At 36.0% G+C, this 16,112-nt stretch overlaps 1 protein-coding gene across 10 annotated transcripts in view; it reads right to left on the bottom strand.

Moving 5' to 3' along the window:
• SEMA4D (semaphorin 4D) overlaps positions 1–16,112 on the bottom strand; it is a 106,094-nt gene that overhangs the window by 12,611 nt on the left and 77,371 nt on the right. For 9 of the 10 annotated variants that reach the window (XM_087926855.1, XM_087926858.1, XM_087926859.1 and 6 more), the window contains 8 exons: positions 12,988–13,366; positions 10,249–10,394; positions 9,519–9,581; positions 6,931–7,029; positions 4,379–4,472; positions 3,630–3,743; positions 2,801–2,952; positions 85–260 (listed from right to left, as the gene is read on the bottom strand). In XM_087926855.1, coding sequence (XP_087782981.1) covers positions 85–260; positions 2,801–2,952; positions 3,630–3,743; positions 4,379–4,472; positions 6,931–7,029; positions 9,519–9,581; positions 10,249–10,394; positions 12,988–13,135 — 992 coding nt within the window. In that variant the 5' untranslated portion in view covers positions 13,136–13,366. Of the gene's footprint in view, positions 1–84; positions 261–2,800; positions 2,953–3,629; positions 3,744–4,378; positions 4,473–6,930; positions 7,030–9,518; positions 9,582–10,248; positions 10,395–12,987; positions 13,367–14,129; positions 14,153–16,112 lie in introns of those variants that run through there. The other variant, XM_026703936.2, reaches the window with a different exon arrangement.

Here is a 16,112-nt window from a genome sequence, read left to right on the forward strand (position 1 = left end):
AAAAAAAAAAGGAAGGAAATTTATTCAACTTTTTACACTCCTGTGGTAACAAATGGGCCTCTAAAACAAAAAGCTATTACTTACAACTGAGGAGTAAAAACTCCATAAATCACTGGTTCTTTTAAATTTGAAGTCTTTAGGATAAAAATATCGTTGACAATGTTGAAAAATAAATTTTTCTCTGGGACTGAACAAAACAACCGAGCCTTGAGGTAGGTAGTCCATTTTTTTTGTAAAGTTCGATGTCCTCCTTGGTCCCCCTTGAAAGGGAAAAAAAAATGCATTTTCATTGTCCAAGATCAATATTTTTTTTAAAAAAAGAACAGTTTTATACTGTTAAAGCATTAGTACATATAAAAATTTGAAATTCTCCAAACCACTTTCACATTTTAAGCACTTATTTAAAAAGTGCCAAACACTGAGGAAAAGTTCCAACCTTTAAATATCCACATCCAAACTTAACTAGAAATGTTCTGATCACAACATGGACACTTTAGCTACAATATGGAAGTCTAAAGATCTTGTCTGGAGGTTGAAATAATTCTAGAGCATGTCTTCGCCAAAGTTTCTATATGATATTAATAGTCAGAAAGGGAGATTTCAGAATTGAAATGTTTTGACTTCAGAACATATTGTATACACACACCACCATCACAACAAAACTTTTCAAATAAATGAATAAGGCCCTGTACGCAGTCTCTACTTTCACATCGTTATATATTAATAAAGGCCACTCAGGGTCTCTATAATGTTAATGGCTCGAGAGCTGCTGTGATAAATGCAGCCTTTTCTCACACCTCAAACAACTTTGGCATTAGGAAGAATTGTGTCTTCTCCCTGTGCAACTAAACTGATATCAAACTGGGGAGCAGTTGAAAATGTTTGTTTCCCTCTATCTTTGTGACACAGGAAGAATTGTGCTCCTGCACTGTGAAGCAGTGGTGGTATTTGACTGCTTCGGCCTGGTTCTGGAGAGCCAGTAGGAGCGATGAGCAGCGGAGATCGAATTGGTTCTCTCCACTGCTCTGCTGTTGGGCCCACCTGCCTGGGCTCCCATACTCACTTTTATCTGCTGAATTTTGCCCGGCACAGAATAGTGCTATGCAGCAGCTGCTGAAGCGACTGGGATCGTGCAGGCTTGCAGGAGGCAAGTTAGAATGCCTCTGTGCCTGCGCAAAGTGTCCGTTTGGCGTGCATGTGCACACACACATGCACATGCACACAGTGCGTGCACGCGTGCAAAGCGTGCCCACCAAGCCACACCCACCAAACCGGTGGCAAAAATATTTGAATACCACCACTGCTGTGAAGTAACAGGAAACCTCCAAATAATGAATTTTAAGCTAGAGGTTCCAAAGGAGAAATGTGGAACACTGAAAGCACTATACTTTAAAATATCCCTGGTCTCCAGCCTTTGCTACGACCATACTTTAAAAAAAAAAAAAAAAGTAGACATATTTCCCTAAGTACCATCATCAGCAATACAAAAGGATATGCATATTTTGTGCATGTATGTGTGTGCCTTCAATTTATTGTTGACTCCTGCTGACTGCCTCAACTAGTCCCTGAAGTTTTCTTGCCAAGATTTCGAAAGTATTTTGCTATTACCTGCTTCCTAGGGCTGAGAAAGAACAACTGGCAAAAGATCACCCAGCCAGCTTTCATGCCTAAGGCAGAGCTAGAATTCACAGTCTCCCAGTTTCTAGCTTCATATTTCCCTACCCCCTCCCATAGAATTCCATGTAAAATAATGGGGATCCAGATCATATATTAGTTGTGCTGCCACTTCAAAGTAATGACAAGCTGTCAGTGGGCAGAGAACCATTATTGCCACACCAAAAGCGTATTTGGTAAAATTGCTGGGATTTCACAAATCTTGCAGGCTTCAATCAGCTTGAATTGCTTAATTACATGTTGCAAATTAAATGCAGAGCCTAATATTTTACAAACTTCTGCACCCTTCCACACACAATAAAAGTACAAGGTGACAAGAGCATTAAATGTTCTTGGGGGGTGGAATCACATTGTTTCATGGTGAATAGGTCCCCAATAAAAGGAACTTTTTTTTACTGCACTCACATAAAGAATGGCAGAAGCATATTGGTTATCAGTAGTTTTCTCTTGGCACAGAAGGACACATTCCAGTCAAACAAGTTTGATACCTTGATGGCCAAGTATTCACTATTTCCCAATTCCTTCAGGCTGACAGTGACTGATAAGCATACAATATATGTGAGGAGAGAAATGTGTGATAGTATCATAAAAGCCCTTGGTTTTTCAGGATACCATACCAAGCCTTAGATCTTCTCTGCCCCTCAATTTTCACAGATATTTAGCAATTCTAGTGAGCAATCCTATTCTTTCAGCAAAAAAATGTACCAATTATTAATTGCTGAAAGTAATTTGGAATTCTTTTAATGTTTTCTTCCCATGGAAACTTTATTGGATGTATGTTATGGCCTTCAAGATGCTGACAAACACAGCTTTTGAAATACTTCACTATAGGCTATGCTGGCTAGGACTGCCAGGAGTTAGCAACATTTGGCAAGCCATGGAAATTATGGCTGTCTACAAACAGTCCAGTTTAATGTTATAGTGCTCTGTAAGAAACACAGCAGGTCTAATTTAAAGAATGGCAAGCTTGGCTCTTAAGCAAAAAGGACAAACAGACTAACGCTGTTGCCCTTGGGGATAGGCTGCAAAGAAAAGGCATGTCTGGAGTGACAAAACAAATTCTTGTTTCCACTGATTCCTTCCTCCATCCCAGAAAGAAATAGAAAATGTTTTCACTATGACCCACCTTACAAACTCTAGCTATCCTTGGAATCATCAGTTTGTTAAGGAATTCATATTCCACTGACACTTCAGTGAAAAAGAAGTACACTTTGTCATCATCTTCATCAGGGCTTTCTGGATCAGCTCTTATCACATCAGCAAAAATAAAATTTGGTTCTATATAAAGAAAATATAAACAAAATTGACTACCATTTTAATTATTCTCCTGTGGCCCCCTTTTCTGTAATGGTTCATTGGATACTTTTTATTTCCATGTTTCACAAACCTAACAGGAAAGCTTTGAGACACCTCAAATTCTTTTTCATGGATTAAACTCAGAGATCAAGATTTACATGCACGATTGAATGAGTGATTCCAATCTAAATTCCTTGTTTCTCAAAATAAGTGTCAGACATATACACAGCTCTCAAAACATGTTTTGATAAAATAGCAATGAAATATTCTATGGGGCAGAAACAGTTTGTAAATAACAAGTTGAGTAGATTACTTTCCTTGCTGCTTGCTGGTTGAAAAGGATCCAGGTCATTCAGAATCAAAACCAAATTGGCTAAATCAAAACCAGCATCTAAATACTGAAATCAGTACTTGGAATTTTGGCATCTCTTTCAAACATAGATGGAAAATTCAGGGGAAAAAAGGTTATTTTATGCAGCTGTGGGTTTGAAAGAAACACTGGTGTGTGTGTGTGTGTTTTGTTTAGAAAAAAATAGGAAAAAAATCTACATCAGATAAAACTTGAGTTTGTTGAAGAACATTTTAGTGTAGTTTTTTTTATTAATTCAGGGTCATTTTTAAAATTTATCTAGGATCAAACCCCGCCTAAATTTCCTTACCATTAAGCCAAGGAATTGCATATTCCGTCCTTAGTGGATTTTGCAGTGAGTTCCTAGAAATAATAGGTTCACTTCCTAAGAAATTGTAAGATGTTGCAGAGTAAAGATCCCCATCTGTAGAACAATAACAAAACAGAATAAAAATAAATTTATTTCCCATGAAACATTACATCACATGCAATTTTGCTTTCCCATCCCAACTAAAATTGTACAAAGCTTAAACTGCTTTCTTCCTACCTGTCAAATCTCTATATACAATTTCTCTATTTTTTAAAAAATTACTCTGTATTGCTTTTAAAATAATGACAGAGAAATGGGAGAAACACACAAAAGATAAAGAATACATGTATTGTTAAAGAAAAGTGTTTTTTTTTAAAGTGGGAAAAAATAACAAAAGGGAAAATAAAACTGCAATCTTTTAAATGTAAGTAGTTACAATTCTGTATAGTTGTTTAATGCAATTATTATTCAATTACATATTTATTTCTAACGTATCTCTTTTCTATTCCTATATAAACTTTGCATTGATTGGTTGAATTATTTGGTGTAAAAGCAGAAGAGAGAGAGATTTTAAAAAATTATGAGGAAAACAAAATTTAGTAAGAACTACTTAAGCCAAATTACCTTTTTTAAATAAAAAAAATTATGTTCTAAAAAATAGCTCAAAAGAAACTTTACTATTGATAAACAAACGTGTGTATTTTCTTGATTTTGTTTAAAGAATAACATTGTTGAAATTATATACTTACCAACCATGACTGATGTATAACTTTGTGCAGGATCAAATGGGCATCTTCCTTTACCATCTTCATTTCTCCCCATAAGCTTGAATGTTGCCAGATTCTACAAAACAATTTAATCTTTTTTAATTTTCTATTTGAAATTTAAGTAGCTACATTCTACCTTACAGTTGTGAACATATGGAATATTTCTCAGTTCTACCAATTAAAAGAGCATTCTTTTGAAATAGTATAATTAGTACTTCCTCCTTCTACTTTTCTCTCTAACAATCTTGTGAGAGAAGATTTGGTTGAGAGAAGATGATTGGTTCAGAATTACTGATGAGTTTCCATGCTCGAGAGTACGATCCTAATCCAATACCTGAGCTTCTATACCACACTGGACCGTGTTTCTATTCCATTTCCATGATAAGAAAAAAAGATATAGTGGGGAAAGGGAGGGGAAGGTTGGAATTTGCAAATGGAATGCACATAGACACATACAGAGCTATAATGTTTCATTTTTGGATCAGATACTGGCAAAAGGATGCTGTCATGATTATTCAATTTATTCAGATGTTTTTATTCCTGATAAAGGCAACTCAATTTGGCAAATAGCAAAAACAAAATAAATAAAACGTCAATGGAATTGGAAATAATATATAAACCAAACTCATACAATCACTTTTGAAATCATCTGTTGAAATATTCATAACAGTTTCAACTCATTCCAGACTTCAGTCCATTATCACCTGGTAAATATCCCAAGGCCTAATTTAAATAACAAATGAGATACCTTAGATGCTAAAATAATATGGGTCTTTCTCCATGCCAGCATCTCAACATAAAAGAAATGAACTTAAATGTATTAAGAAAATCAGCTTTTGATATCTTAAATATGCCATTTTTAAAATTTCAGATTACCTATAATTATTTTAATGAAACAGCTAGCCATGGCCAACTCACCACAGCCAATTTGCCATGGGACAACTTGCCATGGCCAACTCACCACCGGACAACTCGCTGTGGGACAATTCAACAATTCAATTTAATTATTTAAAATAATTTTTAAATTATTTTAATTTTTGTCATTCACATTTCATTTGTCACTCCTTTGGCACCCTTTTTTTAAATGATTCTATTTCACTATTTCTTTGATATTAGTGCAATTCTTGTCCTGCAGTGAGTTGTTCCATAGCGAGTTGGCCATGGCAAGTTGTCTGCAGCAAGTTGTCATAGAAAGGGACTGCTGCTGCAAACTGCCTATTCTCTGTTAAAGGTTTTCTGGAATTCTGGATCCATAAGACTATAGATAAATTCCACTGGTTCTGGACAGTATTTGCTGTAAACAGTTTCCCTCTATTTGGGGATGGTGATCAAACAGAGGATCACCTCTATTTGAGAATGCTTGTGTCTGCCCTGTTTTCACAATGTGTTAGACTATGATTGTCTGCAATAAACAAAGAAGGGTTGCGTCCCCATTTAGAAGCCAAATGAAGGAAAGAGAAAGGTTGCAGTTAGAACAAAATTGTGACAAGAGAGTATGTGAGCAAAGATTCAGGAAAGAGTGATGGGGCATTCTGGGGTATGCAACAGAAATAAAGTTGATGTGCCATGGAAATTATTGATTATATTCATTCACGTCTCAGGTAGAAATATGCAAAACTTTTTTGCCTAAATATGTAGGAAGACTTTTATTACTGTAACTTTGTTGCCATCCAAATCAGAAAGCTGGTTAGCAGTTTGAAATCAATACCATTTATAACTATTTTGACATCCTGGTTTGTTCTGAAGGTAATATCATTTTCTCAATTTAGATAAAGTAAGAAAATGTTTAGAGACCTGGATTAAATGTGAAGCATACTGAGTTTGACTACATGTATGGTAGAAAAAGAGATATGCAAATTCAATTTTTAATATACTAAAAAATTAGTATTCTAACTCTTGGAGATTGATGGATTAAATTATGATAAAAATTAAGAGACAAAAGAGTGGAACTAAAAAAAGACAGAATGTTAATACATGATTCGGACTCTTAAAGAGTGCTTCTAATAATATAAAAACCCATTAAAGCAACAAAACTGCAGCAGTGTAATTTAGAAATGGGAACTACACGGCTTTACAATTTTGCTATAGTTTTTGAAGTGATATTAAAGGAAGTAAGTTCACAAGAATTTTGTCCTTGAGGACAAAACAAGATCCAAATAAAGGAGAATATAGAATAAGATGTATGGGAGGCAGAAATGTGTGTTTTTGTTAAAAGGAAGGATGTCATTCTGAAGGATTCACAATTGAAAAATAATGATCGAGTCAGGAGTTGACAAGGACCAGAGAAATGGAGAGTCAAGAAGTGTTTAGATAAAGAAACAAAAGGAGTATCAGACATGCAGGATGTTTCTATATGGTCTACTATAAAAACAACATTCAAAAATTAGGACAAGTCTTTATATCATACTCTCTTTATATCATATTCTCTAAGAAATTTTAACTGAACTCCAATCATGCAACATGGAGTTTTGTTCTTTACATTACTGAACATAATTTTCCAGTTGTCCCTAAATAAACTTTATTCTCACGCTTACCAGATGATCACAGATAGGCTGAAATGCATTTGTTCCACACACATAGAGCAAAGTATCATTCAAATATTGTAAGACACGAACATAGTTAAGGCACTCTGTCTGTAAAACAAAATAAAAAAAAATTGACAGGAGAGAAAACAAAAACAATCAATCAAAATCTCACTACTTTTTGAAAAAAAAAACTTTCAAATTGGTAACACAAATGGCTTTAACTTGTGCACAGGTAAATTTCATCTCAACCATCCTGATGCTATTACAGCTGGTTACTAAAAGGATTAGTAACTCTGTTGCCCCTTTTCCCCCCCTTGCTATTCACCTTTTCTTCTGTGCACTGACTTTTTAGACTGTAAAGTCTAAATGCACAAATGCTTTTTTTGCTATTATTCTGTGGCTCTGAGAGCTATTTGGGATGAAAGAGAATACAGATTATGCTATATGAAAAATAAAAGAGCTAAAATACTGCATTAGTAACAAATTGCTGATAGGAAGTTTAGTTATTAAGATGCTAGAACACTGAGCCTGTAACCAATAAACAATGTCCTCCTATTTTTTTTTTAAATATAGTATTAGGATTTCATAAAGACTGTAAAAATACAATAAAAAGGTAGAAAATTTGTTTCATTAATAACTGGGGCAACAGCCAATATTAAATATAAATTTTAAAGGGTTAACCATGGGTTAAAATAATAGCCAATAGAATATAGTAGTTTTAAAACATCCTTCAATATATTAGTCGATGTCCATTCCTATTAGTTATCAATCTGCCTATCTTGTTTGCTACCATATAAAATTAGGAAATGTACTATACACTACTCAAATCAGTAAACATTTCTACCTCCTCAAGTCACTGTGATTCGAGTGTAATTTTTCGTATCTGTGCAGTGGAACTCATATACATGATTTTTGATTTCTTGGCACTTATCCTGTCAATTATTCTAGCCGATATGCTATCTACCATGGGAGGATCTAGTAATATACAGCTTTTAACTTACAAAAGGGAGGTGGTGAGAAATTTTCATTTCATCAGGGAACTGACAATATGTTGATTGCCCTTGTAGTAGGGGCATTAGAATTCAGGTAGCCCTTGCTTGGCAATGATAACTGGGGTCAGGAACTTGGGCACTAAGCAATGCAGTCCTAAGATATGATATCACAACTTATAATGATAGTTCTGGCAGCTCCAGTTGCCATCATTAGGTAAATCCTGTGAGGCTGCAGCATGCTGTGGTTATATGATTGCCATTTGTGGCTTCCTGCTGGCTTCCCCCATTGACTTTATAAGCTAGCAGTGAAGATCACAAATGGAGATCACATGACTGCAAGCTGCTACAACAGTGTATCTGCAAATCGCTTAAATCATGACCACCTAACTGCAGGGACACTGTGACAACCACAGCTATGAGGATCTGTTGTAAGCATTCCTTGTTAAGTGCCATCATAACTTCAAATAGTTGTTGTATGAGTAGGTTTAAAACAAGTAGATGTAGTAGATGCTGCAGTCTCAATTGAAAGCAATTTTTTTAAACATTTAGTAGATCTCCCACTGAGGACTGTGAAAGGTAAGACATCACGTTTACTCCTAAATAAGGTTCTTCATTGCGCAGAAAAAACTACATATTTGACAAATTCCCATCTGGGGTATGCTGTATGAGCTCTAAAGTGGGATGAAACACAGCTAATCTCTGTTTGCTGTCTATAGCTAAAACTCTTTAATAATTCTCATAGCTTGAGTACATTGCATGTCTATATATTGCATACCTGAGTATATTGCATGTCTATATATTGCATACCTGTTGATGTGTAAGTATGCACTACTGATTTCACCACATGTTTAAGTATAGGAAGAAACCTATTGTTTTATTTATACAGTTTCATTGTATTTTTTTTAGTGAGCTGCCAAGTATCATTTAGTGATCTAAGTATCATTTCCAACTATGACAGGATGCTTCAAAAATTCATAATTCAGTTGGCTACTTTCCATCTTTAAAAATCTTTTGAATGATAATGAAAATTTAATAAATTAACATTGATATTCAACAACTTTTCCAGATACTCTCAAAAAGAACCACAGCCTCACAGCATGGAGCTGGGAGCATTTCAAGTGAAGGAAGAAAGGAGAGATATCAAATGATGGATTCCACATTTGTGCTGTTAATCCAAAACTGATGTTAACTGATGCAAATACCTGGTTTTTTTCCAATAGGTTACCCAATCCTTCAACACTAGTGTTTCCAAAGTGTTGCAACACAAAGCCAAGCCTGTAAACATACTGGAAGGTAAAGACAACAAACAGAAGCAGTAGCTGGTTTAGAGAGTGGCTGTCCTAGTTGGATACTGCTTCTACCACATTTAAAAAACGCACAGGAGTATGCATTCTTAGCAGTGCTTTGTGGTTTAAAAAAACCAACTACTGTCATATGTATATACACATATTTGTATATACACAAATATGGCACCTTTAGCAATATGACTTACCATGGAAAACTCACTCTATTGCAATTTTGATTAAAGGGCCACCTAAAATCAAATGATTTCTTAGCTTTCTTCAAAGTCAAATGGATATGTGACAAACAACAACATTTACTCACTTGTTTTGATTTGCCCTTTTCTGCACATTTTGTTTTCTTGTCTTCTGTTACCTTCCAAAACACCTAGAGGAAAACAGAAGAACCAATCAAAAGGCTTTCCCGGTGCTACTGCTCACAGCAATTAACACTGAAGCCAGAAAATAGACAGCATTCCAAGTCAAACATAAATGAAAATTCAAGACTAAAAAGGTACACTCCTGACACCTATACTTGCTATTCTGGAGCTACATCAATACCAACTGAGCTTAAGCAACACCAACAAAAGGCAAAATTATTACACATTATATATTCTAATCTATACTGAATGAATTTCTGCAGTGACTCATTATGCCCTGAAACCTAAAACGTTCTTCTCCATGCTTGGAGACATTTCCTCCAGTGAATGGGCAATATAAGCAGCAGGAAAGTAATAATATAAAAGGCTACTGTGAATCAAAGACTTAGCAGCTGGAAAATAGCTGACAAATTCCACCCAATAAAAGCATCTAGCTTGAGTTTTTAAGCTTTTCATACATCTATGCCAGAATTATTATGCTACCAGAATTTCACCAGCAGTGTGTTTCCACTGAGAACATCTTTATAACCACAGAAAACTTAATATCGCTCTAAAACGATACTAGGAAGCAAATGCTACTAAATTCAATGAGTCTTATTTCTGAGTAAGCATACATATGACTGCATCATTGGTCATGGGCAGAAAAATCTGAGAACCATAAAACTGCATACCTACCTCTTCCTTTTTTTCTACAATGTTGAATGAATTCAAGGCAAATATAACTTCTCTAGCCCCCACATATAAAATATCTCTGTCTTCATCTAGTAACAAGGTTGAGTAGTTAGATATTTCTGGCTCTTGAAAATGTACCAGATGAACTTCTGTTAATAAACAATGATTTCAGAGCAAATGTTAATTCAAAATGTAGCAATCTTAAGGCAAACATTAATCAAAACAAGGATTTGTTAAGATTGTTCATTTTGAGTCACTCAATGTTAACATTAAAACAGCACAATCTACTAACTAGGATTTAGGGAAAGCTAACAGGCAAAAATAACTTTGTAAAAATAAATTTGTAGCTCAAAGTTTTATAAAGAAACCTGATGTTTGAGATTGAGGCTCTTACTGAAAAGCAAGCATGAGGAAAATGAGGATCCGATACTAAAGAATTAACCAGAAATACCAGAGTACAAATATTAGCATGTATATTACGATTAATTTAAAGGTCAAAGTCATTTGAGATGGACTTTAGAATGCTACTAGGACAAAGCAGTAATTGTTTCTTTAAAGTGTAACATATAACAATTATAAATATTTGGTTCTCTGACCATACTTATTCTTCACAAGTCAAAGAGAAAATATAAAGAGAATTAGATTTCATTGAATGGTCCTCATTTAAAAGAGACCAAATCTTGTGACCTGCAATAAAAGATTTCATATATTCATTTTTTTAGATTAGTTTTTGTCACTTTACAATAAGTAGAGAACAACCCTTCACTTAACCTTTTTTTTTTCAAGGACTTGTTATTCACAGGTTTATGATAAGCATTTTAAATGCTGGAATAAAATCCCAATGGAGTAAAAAGGGCCACCTAAATTATTTGGAAAATTAACCTAAACAAATAAAGTCTAATTTATTTTAGATGGTACAGCTATTCTTTTAAAGGAGTCTGGTTTTTGTTGGGGAGATGGATACAAATATTTATTCCGGCTTAGTTTGTTTTAACCAATTTTCTTACCCTTTTATTAAAACTTTACAAATAGTTTGAAGAATGAAGAACTTTAATTATCTGTCCTATTGTTGAAACTCTATATTTTGTTGTTTCATTATGTTCCTGAATAGCAATATGAATTGTATTCTGAAAGAATAGGGGAAATGATAAGTCTTAAGTAACAATGAATTGCCTTTCAAGGTTGCCTCAGAAAACGCTGAGGAATAACCAAAGGCAAAGATAAAATGGCAGCATATAATGTTGCTTTCTATACACTGTCACAGTTCCAAGTCTTGTTAGAAACTTCTGAATGGAACTTGCATTCCCATTGATTTTATTTTGGTTTTGTGCCAAGTTCTATGGATATATAAATACAATACTGCCTTGTTTCAGCACTTTTAATTCCTCCTTTCCACAATGAATGAAAGTATGGTTGAAAATAACTAAAGAAACCTTGGTTTGTTCAAACTAGCTGCATTTTTAAAAAAGAAAGGTATTTATCAATTTGATTTGAAAGCAAGGATAAGCAATTTGAAAGAGCTATACAAAAAACTGACCCAACATATAGATTTAAGGATATGTTAGTCCAAACCATAAGGGATAGTTGCAGACAGTGTAAGAAATGCTATCTTGGATGTAATTAATGTCAAAGAAATAAAACCTGCATAAGGATTTCAAGATATAGACATACTGAGAGGGGCAGATAAGTACAAATGGGCATCACAAACACGGTGCTGACAGCTATGGAGCTTAATGAGGCCATCCAGTACAGTGTATTTAAAGAAAGAGCAAAGTGTAGTCTCTGAGGGACTACAAATTTTGGGGGCACCTTTCCTTGAAGAAACACTGAATAAGCAATTAAATTAGTAAGAACATCAGCTGAGGACTAGGTTACAGAACCCTTTAGCTTACAAGATCTTTTGAATAGCAGCTATTTAAGAACAACTGTTTGCCAATGGACTTAATGTACAAAATGTGTCACTCTTTGGGTTTGTAGTCTATTTAATTCCCTCGAAAACTGCAGTGTGTTGAATAATCTACAAGTTCTGGTTTTTCTTTTCCTTTAGAATGGCTTATGAAGCCAACCCTTGAGGTGGAAAACTTAATAATGAACCATTTCCTTATGAACCAGATAATGGATTGGACTATCATCATCCCTCAAATGGATATCTATCAATTGGGTTATGTTTATCAGTTAAAATAACTTATCACTTGACAATTTCTCCTTAACCAATAGATTAGTCATATCCATACTGTATTTCTGGCAAGGGAAAAAGAATAAAATTCCAGGTATTATTACATGGAAATTATTTGCATTTAACTCTTGCTGTTACATTATGGGAACTCATCTATGCTTTATATCTGCTTGCTTCTACAATACACCACTTCTCTCTTTTGCAAAAACAGTTATATGAAAATAAGCTCCATGTAGTGAGTTTAGGAGTAAAACGCTAGTCACTAAGCTACTTGCCCAGCCAAGTTTTTATTCTTTCCTAAATGAACATTATTTCCAGTACTGTGTCTTATTACAAAGAAAAGAGGATTAAATAAGGTACACAAATGATCTAAATTAAATTCCCACTTATTTATGTAACTGTCATATTACAACAGTTTAATATCACCCATTCAATGTATTACACAGTACTTGCAAGTAAGATTTACCTAGCATTTTTATTTCCATAAATTGTAAAGGCAGACAAGCAACGTAATTAGAATACATTAAATGCATGTATCATTATCATAACCTGAAACTATTTCTTACCTTTATGTTCCCAGGAGATTCGGGGCATTGGACCTAATGCCACTGACATTCCAAGATACAAACTCATAATCCCATATAGAGCAAGAGCCATGACAAAGATTTTTGTTTTATAATTGTAGATGGGTAAGTGCAGCAGCAAAATGTTCATTTGGCAGGAAAAAATGCCTTTTAACTTAAACAGCTTGTGCAAATATAGAAATCCAATTAAATATGCTGTTGATTTCTTGCCAGGTGTTTGCAAATGTCTATTATTGGATCACTTCTTCCAACAAACATATATTTGCCACAATGGTGAACAGAAGAAGCTTCCAAAGAGAGTCTCAGCAACTCTTCTGCTTCTTAAGCACATGCTTCTGATTAGTTGGACTGGAATATAAAACTGCAGAAAGAAAAGAAAAGGAAGGAATGAAGTGTGCAAAGGTTTTCACAAATGATTTCCAAACTACTCCGTTCTTTGTAGTATAGCAGAAGACTAGTTTATTTTTAAAAATAGGAGGAAATTGACAGTAATATTTTCCATGTGGTCTTGTAATTTATTTATGGATAGAAGTTCAATATATTTAGCGACACATTTGCACAGAGGAAAAAGATGTGGTTTAATCTTTTTTTCAAAATACTAAAATAGAATAAATCATATACAGTGAACTCACAGATGTTTGAGATACAGGAAGCTTGAGGTATTTCTCTGAATGATACATGATGCACAAATGTATCATGTAATGGTTTCTAAACTACTAAAAGTTTCAAAATCTGTCCACAACATGGTCACATTATAGACATTCTCACAAAACGATTGTATCATGTAATGGTTTCTAAACTACTAAAAGTTTCAAAATCTGCCCACAACATGGTCACATTATAGACATTCTCACAAAATGACCACCACAGAGGTTTATGACTGTAACCAGTTACACAATATCCATTAAAAATGTACAGGTTTTCAAGGACCCCAATATTTAATGTAATGTCACTTCTCTGATCCAGGATATTGTGGGAAATACACATTATTCCTGAAGCAGGTAATTGGTGTCACAACATGAAAGTTTCCATTCCTAAAAAAAATAGTACAAGAAGTCCTCAACTAACAACTATTTGTTTAGCGACTGTTTGAAATTACAATGGCACTGAAAAAAGTGACTTACAACTGGTCCTTGCACCTGCACCTGTTGTAGCATCCCATGGTCGCGTGCTCAAAATTCTGGCACTTGGCAACCTGTATGTATTTATGAAAGTTGCAGCATCCTGGAGTTAGGTGATCAACATTTATGACCTTCCCAGTCAGCTTCTGATAAGCAAAGTCAAAGGGGGAAGCCAGATTCATTCAATGACCTCATGATTCAATTGACAACTGCAGCCATTTGTTTTAACAGCCATGCCAAAAAAAATATTGTAAAATTGGGTCGAATCACTTGACAACCAGCTTGTTTAGCAACATTATTGGTCCCAATGGTTGTTGTAAATTGAGGATGACCTGTATGCAAGATTAGAAAATGTGGTGAGCACCAGGAAACATACTGGTGGACAAATTATCATCACTGGGCTTCATGTTGGGGATACAAGTTAAAATTAAATCTGAGTGTGCTACATGCACATTAAGGGCTACTTTTGTGACTACTGTGAGTCAAAGGCCTGTAATATTAAGATTCCAACTTCATCATATTACTGGGAAGTCTGGGATTAGGTGAGGTAAAAACAATGACTGTTTCTCCCTCGAGCTGCTCGGATCATCCAGAGAGTGGGAGGTGCTCCAGTCTGCGTCTGTGTAGGCTGAGCTTAATGACTGAGGAACGCTCCACCCTGTGTCACGTGGTCCCTTGTAGCGTTCCCCAGTTTTATGCTCAGCCTTCGCAGAGTTAGGCTGTGTGTTTTGATTGTGCTTCCCACTCTTTGGCTGATTCAAGCAGGATATTTCAATTACAGGTTTGATTTCAGTTTATTATTTCCTTAGCCTCTGCGCATCTGTGGGTGTCTTGAGACTCAGGGGTGTGTGTTTTCACCCCCAGGGGGCTGAGCGGGCGGCTTAGCAGCGCTCAGCGCTAACCCCCCCCTCTCTGCCGTTTATTTTCTTTCCGTTCCTGCCTTGCCGTCCTTGTACCTTTCTAGAGGTCCGGAGCCTTTTATTACTGGTTTTCCCTCATCCGCCCTGAGCCGCCCGCTTCGTTTTTGCTTTCGATTTCCAGGCGGCCGCCATTTTGGGCGCCGCCTCGTGGCCGGGCGCCATTTTGCAGGCCTCCTATTGCTGCGACGATCTGCTGGCCCTAGCCTTAGGCTCCCAGGCCTAGTAGGGCCGCTCTCTCTATCTCCCTCTCCCCTCAAAAGGGAAAAAAACAGTACTTTATTTTATTATTTGTTGGTGTAAAAGTGTTGGCTTCCGCAGCAGAACTCAGGGCGGGGAAGTAGTGCAGCCACTCCCTCCCTGAGGGGGGGCAAGCTGCCTGAGGCCTTGTATTGCTGGCATTGATTTGGCTAATTGGCTTCTTCTTTCTACCAACTGCCAGGTTGTTATTCAGTCACCCTAATACAGAATATCTTCATATTTCTTTACATTGGTGATCCAATCTCATCCAATTGACATTTATTCTCTCTCAGATTTGCTTAGAGAGACTTAGCCTCCCATCACTGCCCCTGCAGTGTGTTTTTCCTGGATCCTTATCCCAGTGGATATATTTTCTTCATTAAAAGTCTATATCTGTGGCAGTTTAAATTTTTTTTTCCTCTTTTGGTCATATTTTTCAGATTATTCATTGCAAATTCCAAAAGGGGGCGCGGACCAGTTTCTGGATACCCGGCCTTACCCAGGTCGTATCCTAGGCGTGCCAACCGCCTGTACACATATATATATTTCTATATATATTCATATTGATACTTCTGTTGTTTCACCATGGCAGATGATAACCCTAACTCCCGCCATTCTTTGAAGGCAAAATCTAAGTCCCATCATGTGTGCAGACAGGCTAAAGAAACCTCCCAGGAGGCTTCTAAGGCCTCTCAAAGGGGTCATAAGGCACTAGAGAGGGAGTTCGATAGGCGCTCTAGGGTGACTCAACCAACACCCCCAGCCGCCCCTTCTACTTCCAGGCACCCCCCCCCTCCAGTTTGTTCCCCTCTCTCCAGGCACAGCTCAT

Source organism: Pseudonaja textilis, chromosome 2 (genome assembly GCF_049901715.1).
Source record: "Pseudonaja textilis isolate UNSWEBS1 chromosome 2, rPseTex1.2, whole genome shotgun sequence".
Classification (NCBI taxonomy): Eukaryota; Metazoa; Chordata; class Lepidosauria; order Squamata; family Elapidae; genus Pseudonaja; species Pseudonaja textilis.